At 33.4% G+C, this 15882-nt stretch overlaps 1 protein-coding gene across 1 annotated transcript; it reads right to left on the bottom strand.

Annotated features, from left to right (window-relative positions):
- Positions 1-12493: 12493 nt before the first annotated feature.
- On the bottom strand, positions 12494-15278 carry LOC125191153 (inactive protein kinase SELMODRAFT_444075-like). Its single transcript, XM_048088638.1, has 9 exons — positions 14906-15278; positions 14555-14706; positions 14385-14479; positions 13569-14311; positions 13338-13498; positions 13184-13260; positions 12971-13118; positions 12741-12890; positions 12494-12658 (listed from the first exon to the last, which is right to left on the bottom strand). The coding sequence occupies exons 1-9, from the start codon at positions 15078-15080 to the stop codon at positions 12530-12532; spliced, it is 1830 nt and encodes a 609-aa protein (XP_047944595.1). The 5' UTR covers positions 15081-15278; the 3' UTR covers positions 12494-12529.
- Positions 15279-15882: the final 604 nt, after the last annotated feature.

The raw sequence follows: 15882 nt of genomic DNA, 5'->3' as shown, positions 1-15882 counted from the left end.
GTTAGTTTAGGAGTCACAATCACGATTTCATCACGTACTAACTGAACTGGTTAATTGAATCATGATTCTTAATTGATACTAGTTTTTAATATGGATCGTAATTTTCAATTTAATTATTATTATTATTTTAATTTGAATTAGGAGTTACACTGGTTGTTCCGATTCAGATCCACAGACTGCCTATTACAATTATTATATTATTATTATTATATATATGGTCTTTAGTTAATGGTCCAACCTCAATAAATCCGTAAAATAATTATGCTATTAATTACCCAAATTCAGACAAACTTAATTTGTACTATAAGAGGGAAGCGACTAAAAACGAATAGTTAAGGCTCAAAGTGGAACTAGCTCACATTTACATTTTTACCAATTAGTACATTATTGATAAAAATTAATTTGATGATTTTTTTAGTTTTCTGGTTTAAAACCCCCACCTAATGGAACTAGCTAATTGATTCATGATTATATGCAACTACTTTACACTATTTTCTTAAAAATTAATACTATGAAATAAGCTAATCAGAAATCTAACTATGCATATAGAGAAAGCAGGCTCATAATTCAATTATAAAAACTAGTATTATTGATTTGAGGTGAATTATAATAGGATCAGGATTTTATTATAGTTGACTCAGTTAGCTTCCAAGAAACATACACGAGAATTATGTCTATAAAATTTTTGTACTCTACTATACTTTTTTGTAGATTTGGATATACGTACAAAGATTTCAGATGACAGTTAAGTAGAGTTGTTGATTAATTTATTTTTCATGCAACAGCGTTAGTGCATTATGAGATCAAAGTCAACATGCATGTTATATGTTTAATTTCAGAAAATATGACTTATTCGAACTTTAGCGAATTTTAAAATTTGTGGATAAGTTTATGTAGAAGTATTGAATAATTATTAAGATTTCACATAGTTCATACGTACAAATTATTAAGACTTATTTTTAAATGAATAAAAAATGGAGTACATAAATTTCAATCCTAACACACACCACAAGCGCATACTCATAAGTCATAACTCCGATTATTTGTAAATTGTAATCTAAAATAGTATAGAATAAGTTTATTTAGATTATTTTTGTGGTTTTTATATTAACTCTTTTAATTAGAAAGGTTTTTGAAACTAAAAGATCGTATTTTCTTTTTACAATCCTAAATATATCATATGTGAAATTTCAATATATGATTGTTAAACCTAATTATACCATATAATAATTCATTAATGAATGAAATAATGCATGCCAAGTTGTGAGAATACAATTTAAAATTTTTATTTTCGCTGGATTTAATGGAATCAAGCTGTTGTCCCCAACAAAACATGGGACGCGCATTAAATGTTGCTTTCAAACTGAAAATTGAGATGATTTTTGTCATCAAAGTTAAGCAACCAACAATTAGGAATTCCATAATTGTGTCTATATCCACTTATATGATTTATAGTCTACTTCCATTAAAATAAGAATATGGACTAGTAGAGTACTACTACTATTTATATAGTTTATAGTACTTTATATTGTTGATCCGTAAGATTATTTTGATTGTTGGTTATAAAATATTGGAGTAGTATATTTTTCATTACTCAACAATATGAATTAAAGTGCTCTCTATCCTTTATTTTCAAATTATGGGTTGCATATTGCAACTATATATACTACTGGTGAGTTACTACACAAAGCTAGCGTTCTTGTTAAGGTTATCCTCACTCACGTACATAAGATTTTTAGTTTGAGACGCATTAAATAATTACAGAATCTTTAAAAATCAATAATTATTTTTTTAAAAAAATAATTATAACGAGTTTAAAACTTTAAAATTCAATCTATCTAATAGCATATAAAGGAGAATATCGTGAAGAATGGGATTAAAAAATTAAAAAAGAATGCTGTACAAAATTTTGAACATTATGCATTACGAAGATGAGAGACAAATAAAGGATTATAAGTAGGCATTGATTGTTAAATAGTTGTAGGGGTATTAAAATAAAAATAAAAATTGTATGAAATTTGGAACATCCATTATTGATTTATATGCAATATGAGGAAAAATAAAAATTAAAATAATGAGAAAGCCAATGTTATGAGAGCGAAGAAAAGATTTAAAAAATGGAAAAGTAAAATATCAAGAAAGAAAGTTGTTACTTGTTGTCAAGGAAGTGAAACATATAAGTATGACAGAACGGTTAATGGTTACTGATTATCATATATTTATAGTATCTCATTATACACAATTATCGAATAGAAAGGGAATTTGCCAATGAACAAACAATCACTTCGAATGAGTGAGATCCATAATACACCCTTCCTTTGGTATTAGGAGTCTCGATCGAGTTACGATTTCAATAAATATAATAAAATGTAGGTATATCGGCACTCCTAATGTCAGACGGAGAGAGTAATCAAACTTGACCACAAGTATCTGGATGAGAATTTTAGACATCGTCAAAGACTAATCAGATTCTAGAATTAAAGAACAAATATATATTTGAATAACAGTATGCAATGAAAATGAACACGATCGCATATACGGAGATGTGCACCTTCAGAAGTCCTTAGAATAATTCTCATTGCACATTTAGAAATACATCATCAATATAACTTGATTTACTATTGGCTCAATATAAGATAAGAATAATCTAGTCAGCATTTTTGGCATTAAAGACTGGGATGACACATCATCAAAAAGTGCTGCCTAATTGAATCACATCCAATCAAATTGATAGAATTTTAGGCTTTCCACGTACGCATAAACATTATCCAAAAGAAAAGTGGCTGAGAATTATTTTCAATTATCCTATAAAAATATATGCCGAGAAATTTAAAGGAAATGTATTTAGTGGGCCCTCTCTTGATAGATCACTGAAGTATTTAAGCACCCAATGAATTCTAACTTTCACATTTTTGTAATGGGTTTAAATGGCCCATTTTGGGTCCTAGGCAGCACATATTTTTAGAATTACTTTTAGTATTTTATTTCATAATCATAGTAAGAAATGATTTTTTTTCAAAATTTCAAAACCATTAAGGATAAGAACCATTGTTTTTGTCAACAAAGTATTCGGTGCAGAATCGTTTAAAGCTCAACAATTTATTAGATAAATCCGAGCTTATCAAAGAGCTGGAGCTTGAATTAATTTCTAACTAATAATTGGTATATGTCACACAAATTGTATATAGGGACATTATATGGTGTTCTGAAAGAAACATCAATTAAGATTGCAAGAATATAATAAAACGTAGTAATCAATAGAGAACTTATATAGAAGATTACACAAATATATACTACTATTTTTTTCAATTTTAAGTGAACTGATGCTTTTTTTTAGAGTACCCTTTTTATATCTTAATGCAATTGGCCGGTTAAAGTTGTAGAGTTGAGTCATTATCATAGTCACATTAAACACGAGTGCTTTCATCATACTACTATCACTTTCTTACCTATAACTGTAGTGATAACAATTTTCTTATTCATAAAAAAAAATCACAATTTTCTTATTCATAAAAAAAAATCACAATTTTCTAAATTAATCACTTCGATATGATTGCAGAATATTACCTTATTACTTTCTTTCAACTTATTTTAAGAACTTAGGAATATTAATATCCCACACATAAGACTCTATCTAAGCTAATTTTTAAACACATACACCTATGTTGTGATCTATACTAGAATCAAAATTATTTTTAGAAAAAAAAAATTAGCAAATTCTTATTTTAATCCTTAGTTTTCACTTTTTCTTAACTGAATTAATTAACCAAAAATCATCCTGATTAATATACCTCTTTAATGACTTAAATATTTCATCTTGAAAATTGAGTTATTAATCCAATAGATAAGATTTCGCCTTTAGTTTTGCATTAGGATTTAGTTTTTTTTTTTTATTTTTATTTTTTTATTTATTTATAAGAGCATCCGCAGCGAGGCTCGTCGCCGGCTCGATCTCGTCCTAGCGAGACGAGACGACGGCGAGACCGCGTTGCAAAACGCATCTCGTCCCGTAGAGACGGGATATCTCGTCGCGCGTCACGCGCGGAAGGAGAACGGGACGAGCTGTCTCGCCACGTGGCGCGCGCGCTGGTGCTAGGCGTGACGCCCACACGCAGGCCCGCGAGTGGGCGTCGTTCTTTGACGTCATAATTTAATTTATTTTTTTAAATTCTATTTTTCGAAAAAAATAAATAAATTAAACGGTCATATGACCGTTCAAACGGTCAATTTTTTTTTTCTTTTTTTATTCTATAAATACTCCCTTCCTCTTTTATTCTCCATTCTACACACACTCATCTATTCTTCTCTCAAATATCTTCTCTCTTTTCTCTCCAAATTTTGAAAAAATGTCCGGCGACGGAAACTCCGGCAGCTTCGGCGGATTCGACTTGAACGCGTTTGGCGATTGGGCGGGCATGTACAACGTTTTGGGTACTACCGGTACCAGTTCGTCGTCGGGCACCCAAGGCTCGACGACGCCGACGGCGTACCAAACACCACATTTTGATGTGGATTATCCCAAATTCCGGAGAATTTTCCGAATGAACGCACTTTGGGATACCGGCCGATAGGTGGAGGCTCCGCCAGGCTCGTCGTCAATGCCGAGGAGACCGAGGAAGAAGAGGAAGAGGGCGACGACGAGGTTCTGGTGGACGTAGGCCGTCATCCATACAGCCGCCAGGAGACGTTGGCTCTGTACGACGCTTGGGTCACCGTCTCGTACGATCCTGTCGTCGGGAATCTACAAACCCGCTTGTGTTTCTGGGAAAAAGTCACCGAACTTTACAACGCGAAAAAGCCGAAGGGGACCCACCGCCGCAACGTGAAGATGCTCCACGGTCATTGGGACCGATGCGAAAAAGATGTCAAAAATTTTTGCGCGATATACAGGGAAGAAGCGGCGAATTACCAAAGCGGAGCCAGTGGAGCCGACATTCTGAGAGCGGCGTTGCGGGTCTTTAAAGACGACACCGGTAAAGATTTCAAGCATGTCGATGTTTGGTCGCAAGTCCACCACCTTGAAAGGTGGGTTGGCGGTGTCCAGTCGGGCTTGAGCTCGAAACACACGGCGAGTGGCCAATACTCGTCTAGTGAGGGCAGCTCAGGCAACACCTCACAAGAGGTTGAGGGCACGCGAACCGATGATGCAGGGGGCTCTTCCGGTTCACGACGTCGACCGCAAGGGACCAAGGCGGCGAAGGCGGCTAGAGCGAGGAGGAGGGGGAGGGGGAGGCGACGAATCAAGCTAGGCAGGCTCGGGCACGGGCTCGAACACCCTAATGTCCATGTACTTGCTCGCCACGATGGCTGACACTTCAAAAATGTCGCCTCCCCAATATGAAGCCCATCTGGACGGTATTCAGCATATGAGAGCTCAACTTGGTATTCGGTCTCGATCTAACTTGGGTGCACTGCCATCAACTTCGGAGGATGATTCGCCGGTGGAGTAGTTTCTATAATTTAATTTAGAGTATTTTAAATTATTTATTTTAAATTTTTTTTAGGATTTTAATTATGTACATTTTTTTATTTTTTAGGATTTTAAATTATGTATTTTTTTTATTTTTTAGGCTTTTAAACTGTAAATTTTATTTTATTTAATAAAGTGTGTTTTTATTAATTGAATTTGTTGGAATTAAAAATAAGAAATAAAATTGAATGAATAGTTAAGGATGGGATGGTTAGGAAATGGAGGGATGCAGGTGTTGTCTCTTAGTTAAGAGATGGGATGAAATGATTAAGAGATGAATAAGAGATAGGGATATGGATGGCCTAAGGGCATCCGCATTGCGTCTCGATGCGGGCTCTATCTCGTCTCGACGATATGGTACATCTCGTCCCGTGTCTCCTTCCGAAGAGGCCGGCCTCGAGACGTCTCGCCACGCGCCTTGGCGACGTGGCGAGCTGTGGTTCGTGCGTGACGCCCACTCGCCGACCCGCGAGTGGGTGTCGTTTATATCCGTTAAAATTGATTTTTTTTAAAAAAAAAAATAGAAAAAATTCAAAAAAAAAAAAAATATATATAAAAAAATTCCAAAAATTATACTAGCCGTTTATAGCCGTTTTTTTCAAATTTGTAATTTTTTTCAATTTTTTAAAAGCCTGCAATCACTTCTATAAATATCAAATCATTCCCATAAATTATCCACCCTAAAAAAACTCTCTATTCTCACTCAAAATGTTTTAATGGCGTGTTTTTTTTATTTTTATATAATTTTAATTATATATTTTTATTTTTTTTAGGATTTTATTTATGTATTTTTTAATTTTTTAGGCCTTTAAATTGTAATTTTTATTTTATTTAATGAAGTGTGTTTTTATTAATTGAATTTATTGGAATTAAAAATAAAAAATGAAATTGAATGAATAGTTAAGGGATGAGATGGTTAAAAGATAGAGGGATATAAGTGCTGTCTTTTAGTTAAAAGATGGGGTGAAAAATACAGTGGAGCTCATAAATAGTGAAAAGATGAAACGGATAAGAGACAAGGATCTTTCCATATATAAATAGATAGACGTATTCAAATAATAACCAAATCTTATAGGCTAATTAAGACTAAATTTGAACCACTTAAATTTTCAATTCTTATGAACTCGATTCCTCCACGTGGTAATCAAGGTTTTCTTAAAATAATAGAATAAGGGCATTTTGCATTTTCACAACATCTCAAAACGTCAAATTTATTATAACCTCTTGATTTAAATTATATTTTCATAAACAATTTAGAATATCAAATTAAAAGTACGTTTTGAAGATTTTAACGAAATAGTACACTTAAAAAAAAACTACTTTTACCGAGCACCGAAGTGCTCGGAATATTCCTAATGTGCTAGGAAAAATAGCATTTTCCGAGCACAAATGGTGCTAGCCATTTGCTTCGTCGGAATTATTTCCGAGCAATTTTCTGAGGAGAGCACCAGTTTTCCGAGCACTTTCGGGAAAGCACATAATTTCTTTTTCATTCCAACTACTTGGCTCTTGTGCTCGAAAAGTGCTCGAAATTTTCGGAGCACATATTGGTGTTCAGAATTTTGTGCTAGGTAAACAATATTTCCTCCGTTTCTTCATAGTTGAGGCGGAATTTTTCGGCACGAAGTTTTAGAAATGAATGTTGAGTGTGTAAAATAAATAGATAAAAAAGTAAGAGAGAGGAAAAGGTAGAGAGAATAAAGTATAAAGTAAATAAAGTAAAGAGAATAAAGTAAGAGAGAGAAAAATATTATTCCACCATATATGAAAATGAGTCAACTATTGAGAAACTTCTCAAAATGGAAAAATGACTCAACTATGAAGAAACGGAAGGAATATTTTTTTTAGTGGTAATTGCATATGTACGCGTGGAGAAAATTGATATGTTGATTTTATTCTATTGGTAGATATGCTGATTGAATTTGTAATATGCTATACCAATTGAGTTTTAAAATATATAGAGTATTGATTAATTTTAAATTATTTGCTGATTAAGTTTGTAATGTATACTAATTGAGGTTTATATACATACTAATTAAATTTCTAAGAGGGAACATCTTTTTTTTTCCACGAATTTTGCCAAAATATCATTTTAGGTCCATGAACTTTGAAAATATCATTTGAGGTCCATCAACTATGGGTTAATATCATTTGAAGTACTTTTTTACTATTTCAAAGTTTTTTTGGACAAAAATACCCTCAATACCTTAAATGGTATATATTCTTAATAAACTTATCATATACTCATATTTTTTATAAATATCTTTACGATATATTTTTGACGAATTTTCTAAATATAATTTGACCTTCAATATTATCACTTAATTTTGTGACATGCAAATAAAATTGCTTCTTCAATTTTTTATATTAAAGAATTTTAAAATTGAATAAAGAACTTTCTTTAATAATAAAAAGTTAAATAAGAATATTTTCTTGCATGTCACAAAATTAAGTGATAATATTGAAGGTTGAATAAAGAACTTTTCTTTAATAATAAAAAATTGAATTAGGATATTTTCTTACATGTCAACAAATTAAGTGATAATATTAGAGGTCAAATTATATTTAGAAAATTTATCAAAAATATATAGTAAAGATATTTATAAAAAATATGAGTATATGATAAGCTTATTAAAAATATATATACCCTTAAAGATATTGAGGGTATTTTCGTCCAGAAAAACTTGGAAATAGTAAAAAAGTACTTCAAATGATATTAACTCATAGTTGATGGACCTCAAATGATATTTTCAAAGTTCACGGACCTAAAATGATACTTTGGCAAAGTTCGTGAACCAAAAAAGATGTTCCCTCAATTTCTAAATATGGTAGTACTATTTAATTGTCCACTATATACTGATTGATTTTCAGTATATATATTGGTTGAGTTTCTCATATATACTGATTGAATTTGTTATATATAGTAGTACTGATTAAGCTTTTTATATATTGCTGATTAAATTTATAGTATAAATTGATTGAGTTTCTCATATATACTGATTGAATTTCTACTATATAATTGTTTCTAATATATGCAGATTGAATTTTTAATCTATGCGGATTATGGTTCTAAAAAATAAAAATGTTGATTTGAGTTAGATGTAAAGCTAATATAGTCGACAAAACTATACAATAAAATCAACATATTTAAAGTTTGTAATATGTTAATTTCTAGGTTGTGTTTGGTTTATGAGATTGAATATCTCATAACTTAATTCTAGATATATAATTATGTGATAACTAGTCATAGCTATCCCTCTAATTAAAATAATTTTATAATTTAATCCAAGATAGATTATTATATAATAATTAGTTATGACAACCGTGATGCTAAATTGTACTGGAACAATATCGTGAGAAGACAAAATAGCGAAGCAGGCATAATCAGTGTAAAATTTGGAGTAATATTTAATCCTCGGGTGTGCACCTTGCAATGGATTTTGAATCTTAGCTCCAAATTAAGTAGTTAGCTTATTTTTAAAGAATCAATGTTTGATACAACTCGCAATAATATTATTTTCCCATGCCAATGATTATATTATTCCTAACTAACCAATAACCAATATATCAAATAAAAATCATGTTTGGTTTAATTTAGGTGGGGAATTGTATCTTAGAACTCACTAAACATTTTATTTCCATTTCTCTTCAAACATGATTACATGATCACCCATTTTCATATTATTGCATTTCTGAAAAAAGGACAAATACAAGCTTTGGGTAATCCTACTTTTTTGCATTTATTAGAACTTAACTACTGCAATGGACCATTTAGTTTCCTTTCAATGCAAACTACTATCATTTTAATAAAATCAAATGTATTCTTAAAATAATATACTACTAATAGTTTTGTAGAATGCATGTAACATAGTTGTGACCTGCAGATCTACCCTAATTAGTTAATGTTGGTTGAAATGGGACCAAAGCTTCAACTTGTTCCTTTTGGTCAAATCGTCCAGCTAGCTAACTTCAACATGCATGGGGCCAAATAGTGTTTTAATATTTCTATTTTTTTTGCCAGTAGTAATGAATTTATGAAGAAAACGAGGGTCTGATTTGATGACTACAATGTATGTACGTAGTAGTAATGTATTTATGAAAGAAACCAGGGTCTGATTTGCTATTTGGATGACTATTGTATAATTAGTATTACTTCATCGATCACGAAAGTCTTATTTTGTCATTTTGGAGTGTCCACAAAAAATAACCTCATTTCAAAAATGGAAACTCTCTCTTATACTTTACTCGGTTTTTCTCTCTCTCCTACTTTATCTAATCTATTTTTTCTTTCTATTATTTTGTTTTACTAATTTCTTATCAAAATTCATGTCGTTCATAAATGAGATTATTTTTGATGAACCGGGTATTACTATTATTTATGAAGGAAGTGGATTAAAATGGGCCGACCATTTTCATATTGGAGTAGTTGGGCCATCTCTCTCTCTTGAATATTCAATTTCTAGCTCTTCGCCTTTATTGATTTCTTTAAATATAATGTGCTAGTAACATTTAATAAAAACTTACTTGTTTAGAGGGTACTTTTTTATGTGTTAAATAAGGTTGCTCAATCCTTTTGGTGATATTATTGTACATAAAGGGTCTATTTAAATTAACTAACTTGGAGCATGAGTCTACTTTCCAACTATTGGATGCCAAACATTATAACAATTATACTTGCATTTATAATAGCAGCCATTTTGATCTTATCATCCTAGTCATTTTACAAATTAGGATTTCTTTATTATTTCCTTTTATCCCTTGGATTTCGGTATCACACACATCAACATCATGGACATAGCCAATACAATAATTCCCATGTGTAAAGTTGGGATTTAGATCATCTACGGTGGCCAAAACTACATCACCCCATGTTGTGTATAAAACACAGAATTTTACATTTTTACTAACCAAACCAATTTCAAACAATGGCATGAACTAGTCTATTACTACTTTTAATTAATCTGCATTTTAGACAAAATTGCTCTCGAATCCTTTTCTCATAATTAGATTTTTATAATTTATAATTACGTTCGATCTTAACTATTTTTGTAGACTTAAAGCAAAAATAATTAGCAAAAAGAATATATTACTGAAATCCAATGAAAACATCAACTCTAAATATTAAGAATATAAAAATTATATAGTACTACTATACAATTTAGCAAAAAAATCTAGTAATGAAAGAGGATTAAAATGGCATTTTTGGCGTTTTGTGTTTGTTGTTTACACACCAAAGTTTATCGATCATTAATAAATCGGTGGCTAAATGTCAATTATATTCCGATTTTCCATTGCATTATCAAATAATAGTCCAATTATTGAAAAGATTACAAACCTTATGTGCTTATCCCTATAAAATTTTTGTAGGGAAAATAATATTAAAAAAAGAAGTAAAAGAATAAGAGTTGGCCAAGGTACTCGTCCATTATTATTATCACTGAAAATGGATAAAATTGCCACAAATTGAGGCAGATATATTTCAAACCATACCTTAAAACATTTAGGGCCCTTAAAATGGGACCATATTATCCACACGAATAGGCTAAATTCATCATCTTTCAGACACAGAAAACCTAAAATTCTTCTATCTATGGAAATCTGTGTACCATACAATCTGAATAAGGTTCCTTGTGGATATGAAAGAATGCTATTGAATAAAGATATTACTTTTAGATTCTTACTAGTACTATTTCACAACGTTTAAAACATCAATTTCTATCACGATCAGATTGTAGCTAGTGGCCTTGGTGTGTTGAAAAACGATCATTCCTTATCATCATAAACTCTGTTGATCAGTAGTTACTATATATGCAAATAGTGCACATTAAATTTGTGATAAATTTTAATAAATATCAGATATTGTATAGTTCTTCTCAATTGTCCACGTTGGCTTTCCGGTATGACATATCAAGTTAAATATTTGGCGAAACCAGATTTTATGGTAAAATTGCTACAACAATTATATTCGAATAGTTTTCTTATGTTTTTCAAAGTTCACGGGAAATCAAAATCCAATTAAAGTAGATGTATTTAGTCACCAATAAACTTTTGATTTTTTAATTCATTTTATTGGAAAATTAGTATAAAAGTATTATAGTTAATCAATTGAAATATGTTTTTTTCTACCATTTAGATTCGGATGTTAAAATTTTACCTATTTTTTGTGCCAATATCTACAGTTATATTTTAACACGAAAAGTCTACTCAGTATTGGATATGAACACTAGTTTAGTTCAATAAGAATTCTCTATCAAGCCAAATTAAGTGATAAATTATTATACTACTGTATATGATCTTAGACTATTTCAAAAACAAAGGGTTGGGGGGAGGGGAGAATAATTCCACAACTGCGTAAGGAAAAAATCAAATTGAAGTAAAACTAAAACCAATATAAGTTAAAAATCAACTTAATTGTTCAGTGAATAAGATGAAAATATGATCATTTTAGGTCACCTTGGTACTTGGACAATATATGAGTGAGCCCAAATGATCAACATATGCAAACCACAGTAACAATTTGTTGATTGGCCCAATTTCCGGAAAGGCCCATATATTTGTTGTGTTGAAATTTTTGGTGTTTCAAAATTTGATTTAACGTTTGAAATATAGCCAAATTCAACTATCAACTCAATGAATTATGAGAATGAGACATAGGTGATTATCACAAAATTTCTTCTGGCCTCCGCCACAAACAGAGCCAATATTTTAAGCTGGACCCCAAAATATGTGAATAATATTTTTTTAGGGTTGACATTGGTGTTGTTGAATTTAGCTGCGCAATAATTAGAGGCATGTAAACTAGAGATATATGCAGTGATTGTGTTAAAAGTAATTTCCATATCGAAAGAGCCGACAATTTCAGAAAAACAACAGTTGCATCTCCATTTTTCGAACTAAACAAAATATCACTCTTTTTCTGCATATTTATAATTTAAAATTTTACAATACTCTTTCGATAATTTTACTGAGCTCTTTATAAAAAATTATGATTAGTATTAAAAATATAATTAAATAATCCTTATACAAAAAGAATTTTGGCATATCTAACTATATAAAAACTTATACTTGAATTTGGGTTGGAGTCGACTCGCACTCTAACAATATACTACATTGTACTTGATGATCTGTCTGATTTTGAGTCTGGCATTTCATTAGCATGGGTGTTTGGCCTTCCAGTATGCGGAGAACCTACGACAATAAATAGTCATAAATATATACGATCTTTAGAAGATTATGTTGGACCATGCATATTAAAATGTTCGTAACATACCTGTGACATCCGAGGTCTATCCCGAGGATCCGTACGAAGACACAAAGATGCAGCTTCCAACATCAAGTGAAGTTGATGCTCCAAATACTCGCTTCCTAACCGTGGATCGATGAGCTCCCCAAAGTCGTGAGCTTCAAGCACCGCCCGACCCTACATTGGCGTTGCATATTCGAATCACACATATTCGACAATGTTTTCATGTATAGATAGAGAGGCAGAGGCTGGCTCACCCATTCTGCGAGACACTGCTGCCCCCTCGGCCTCTTGAGGTCCACGGCCCTCATCCCCGAGACCAGCTCCACAAGCACCACACCGAACGAGTAAACATCGGCCTTCTCTGTGATCTGACCACTCTGAGTATACTCAGGTGCCAAGTACCTAAACTTACATATGCATTAGTTTGTTGTTGCTACACACCACAAGGATGCATTAATTAACCTTACCCGAACGTCCCAATAACCCTAGTATCGACCCCTTTCTGCCCGTCTTCTTGCCAACGAGCCAGCCCGAAGTCTCCCACCTTCACCAAAATTAAAAAACTTTAGAAAACACTACACTACATCCACCCCCACACACCTATCCATGATAGATAATTACCAATGGCTCAAAATCATGTGTGATGAGGATGTTGCTAGGCCGCATGTCGCGATGCACGATGCAACCAACTCTGCATTCTTCATGAAGATACCTCAGGCCTCGCGCTGCTCCAACTGCAATCTTTTGGCGCGCACTCCATGACAGCGTCTCCTGATGCTGTCCTGGACACAAAAGGAAAATACATTAAATTCGAGCCAAGGGAAACACGAAAATTTCACTGATAGTACATACCATAGAGATGAGAATCAAGAGCTCCATTGCAGATGTATTCATACACCAGCAATCTCCTTCCACCTTCAATGCAGAAACCAATTAACATCACAACGTTGCGGTGCTGAGCACAACTCAGCACTTCGACCTCTGAGCAGAACTCTTTGTCTCCTTGAGAACTCGCCAACTTGCGCTGCTTGACCGCCACTGCTTGACCATCAGGGAGTACGCCTCTATGCACGGATCCGTAGCCTCCCTCGGCCAAGAAGTTGGCTTGTGAGAAGCCCCCCGTTGCAAGCTCTAGCTCTGCATACGTGAACCATCTTGGAGGCTTCCCGAATGCAGGTGACTCGTGTTGGCATATGGAGCACAAAGGAGGAGGCCTAGGAGGCGCTCTTCTTGACGGAGAAATCACTTCCCTCAAATTGCAGTTCTCAGCTGCAGGATTGCAACACTCATCAAGATTCTCGAATGACTGACCATCTGAACCAAAAATCTTTCGAATCAAAGGTTGCAACATCATCTTTTGGCGAGTGGAAAGGCGGAGATACTCGTTGTCCCAGCTAAATCCATCGAAACTTTGTTCGGCCTGCAATGCTCTCACCTTCTCGGGGCTACCAAGCTGAAGAGGAGGTGGAGATTTAGCTTTACTTGCATCCGATCCAACTAAGTTGAGCCGGAGAATGTTCGGCTGGGAATTCTTCATAACAACAATGTTGCATTGCAGCTGTTCCATACAATGCTTCTTCTCATGATTAAGCTGTCTACGGGACGTTGAAACATATAAGCTTTTGCATAATTTTTACGACACGAAACGTAGGTTGTAATAAACATTACCTATCCAAAACCACCCAGTTGGCTTGAGTTGTCTTTGCCTCTGCAGCCACTCCACCACAGGAGAGATCTGAGGTGACTTTGATATTTATGTCGATCTTATTAGCAAAATAATAGATCATCAATTTCGTTCAAGAATGAAGAAACCAACATAAAAGAGGCAGATAACTCACTGTTTTAGGATCATACACATCATGGAGTTCAAGAATCATCCGACTGCAACTGTCATGAATCTTGGATATCTTGTTTGTCGTTGAAGCTGATTTTGACCTCCGGAGGCCACGGCCACAATCTCGACCAAATCTTGGGAATCCCCAAAATAGACCTGGCTTAAGTCGATGCAAAGAATCAGAAAATGACCAAGCAGGAGCAAGAAAGGATGAATTTGAACATCTGTGCAAAGAGTTTTCTTATCACCTAACAAATGCAAGAAGGCTAATGCAGAGACGAGCAACAAAGGCTTGTCATATAAATGTTTAATGATAATGGAAAATGTTAGACAAACATGTACTAGAAATTCTTACCACTAGTTTGTGAAGAGGCCAAGACAAGAAGGGTAACGCAGTCTTCGGGCTGAACGACATGAGTAAGTGCCCAAATCAAAGCAGTCTTAGGAATCACCTTTGCTGCCTTAACAGCCACCACAACTTTGGCAACATCAGAAGCCTTGTCCCTTCTCCCTTCCCTATCTCGGCTCATTACACTAAGAGGTCAAAGCGATCACACAGTCCTCAGCCAAAACAGAATATTTACTCGAAATTTTGCTCACAACAAACAGAAACTAGCTATCACGTCCATTGGTAGCCTCCAACAACACAACAAAAGTAGTGAAGGATCTCTTCAAGCTAAACGCCCTTCCAATAATGAATCGACTTTTTTTTTTTTTTTTTTTTTTTTTTTTTTTTTTTTTTTTTTTCTGAAATCAACACAGAAACAAGAGTTTAGCTAGAGATGGAGCCTTGACAAACGATACTTCTGTTTAAGCACATGGATTTGTACAACATTGTCGACACAAACATACATCCATTTCCTTCATCACCATGTGCTGAAATGCAAGTAATAAGCTGCTTTTTGAATCATAGATTTCAAAGCAAGCTGAAAAGGAATGAAATGGCCTTGATTTTATGAAATGAGCTTTTTTACCAAATAAAAATTGAGTTCCCTTTCTCTCCACACTATTACCAATAATTGGAGTGCTGGGAAATGTGGAAATCAGATTCCTTTACAAAATCAAAGATGTTTCTTTTCTCACCCCAAAGTATAACTAATGGCCTCACACATTAAACAAATACTACTACTTACTTACATCCAAACTCACAAGAAAACAACAAATAAATTGGAAAAATCTTGAAGTTTTCAGACATATATGTACTACAATCTTCTCTAACAAAATACCCACTCGCACACAAACAGCATACATAGTGCACATATGTGCACAAATAGATGCTAGCAAAATTGGGCAAAAGAGGACCTTTTTCATGTATCTTCTTTGACATAACAA

The sequence above is a fragment of the Salvia hispanica genome, chromosome 5 (assembly GCF_023119035.1).
Source record: "Salvia hispanica cultivar TCC Black 2014 chromosome 5, UniMelb_Shisp_WGS_1.0, whole genome shotgun sequence".
Lineage (NCBI taxonomy): Eukaryota > Viridiplantae > Streptophyta > Magnoliopsida > Lamiales > Lamiaceae > Salvia > Salvia hispanica.
The sequence above is the reverse complement of the archived record's forward strand: the minus strand, read 5'-3'. Positions and strand labels throughout refer to the sequence as shown.

Coding starts and splice junctions, on each gene's coding strand:
- LOC125191153 (XM_048088638.1), bottom strand. CDS start 15,080: ATGAGCCGAGATAGGGAAGGGAGAAGGGACAAGGCTTCTGATGTTGCC. Junction 14,480..14,554: donor ATGTGTATGATCCTAAAACA/GTGAGTTATCTG, acceptor TTTGCTAATAAG/ATCGACATAAATATCAAAGT. Junction 12,659..12,740: donor ATAGACCTCGGATGTCACAG/GTATGTTACGAA, acceptor TTATTGTCGTAG/GTTCTCCGCATACTGGAAGG.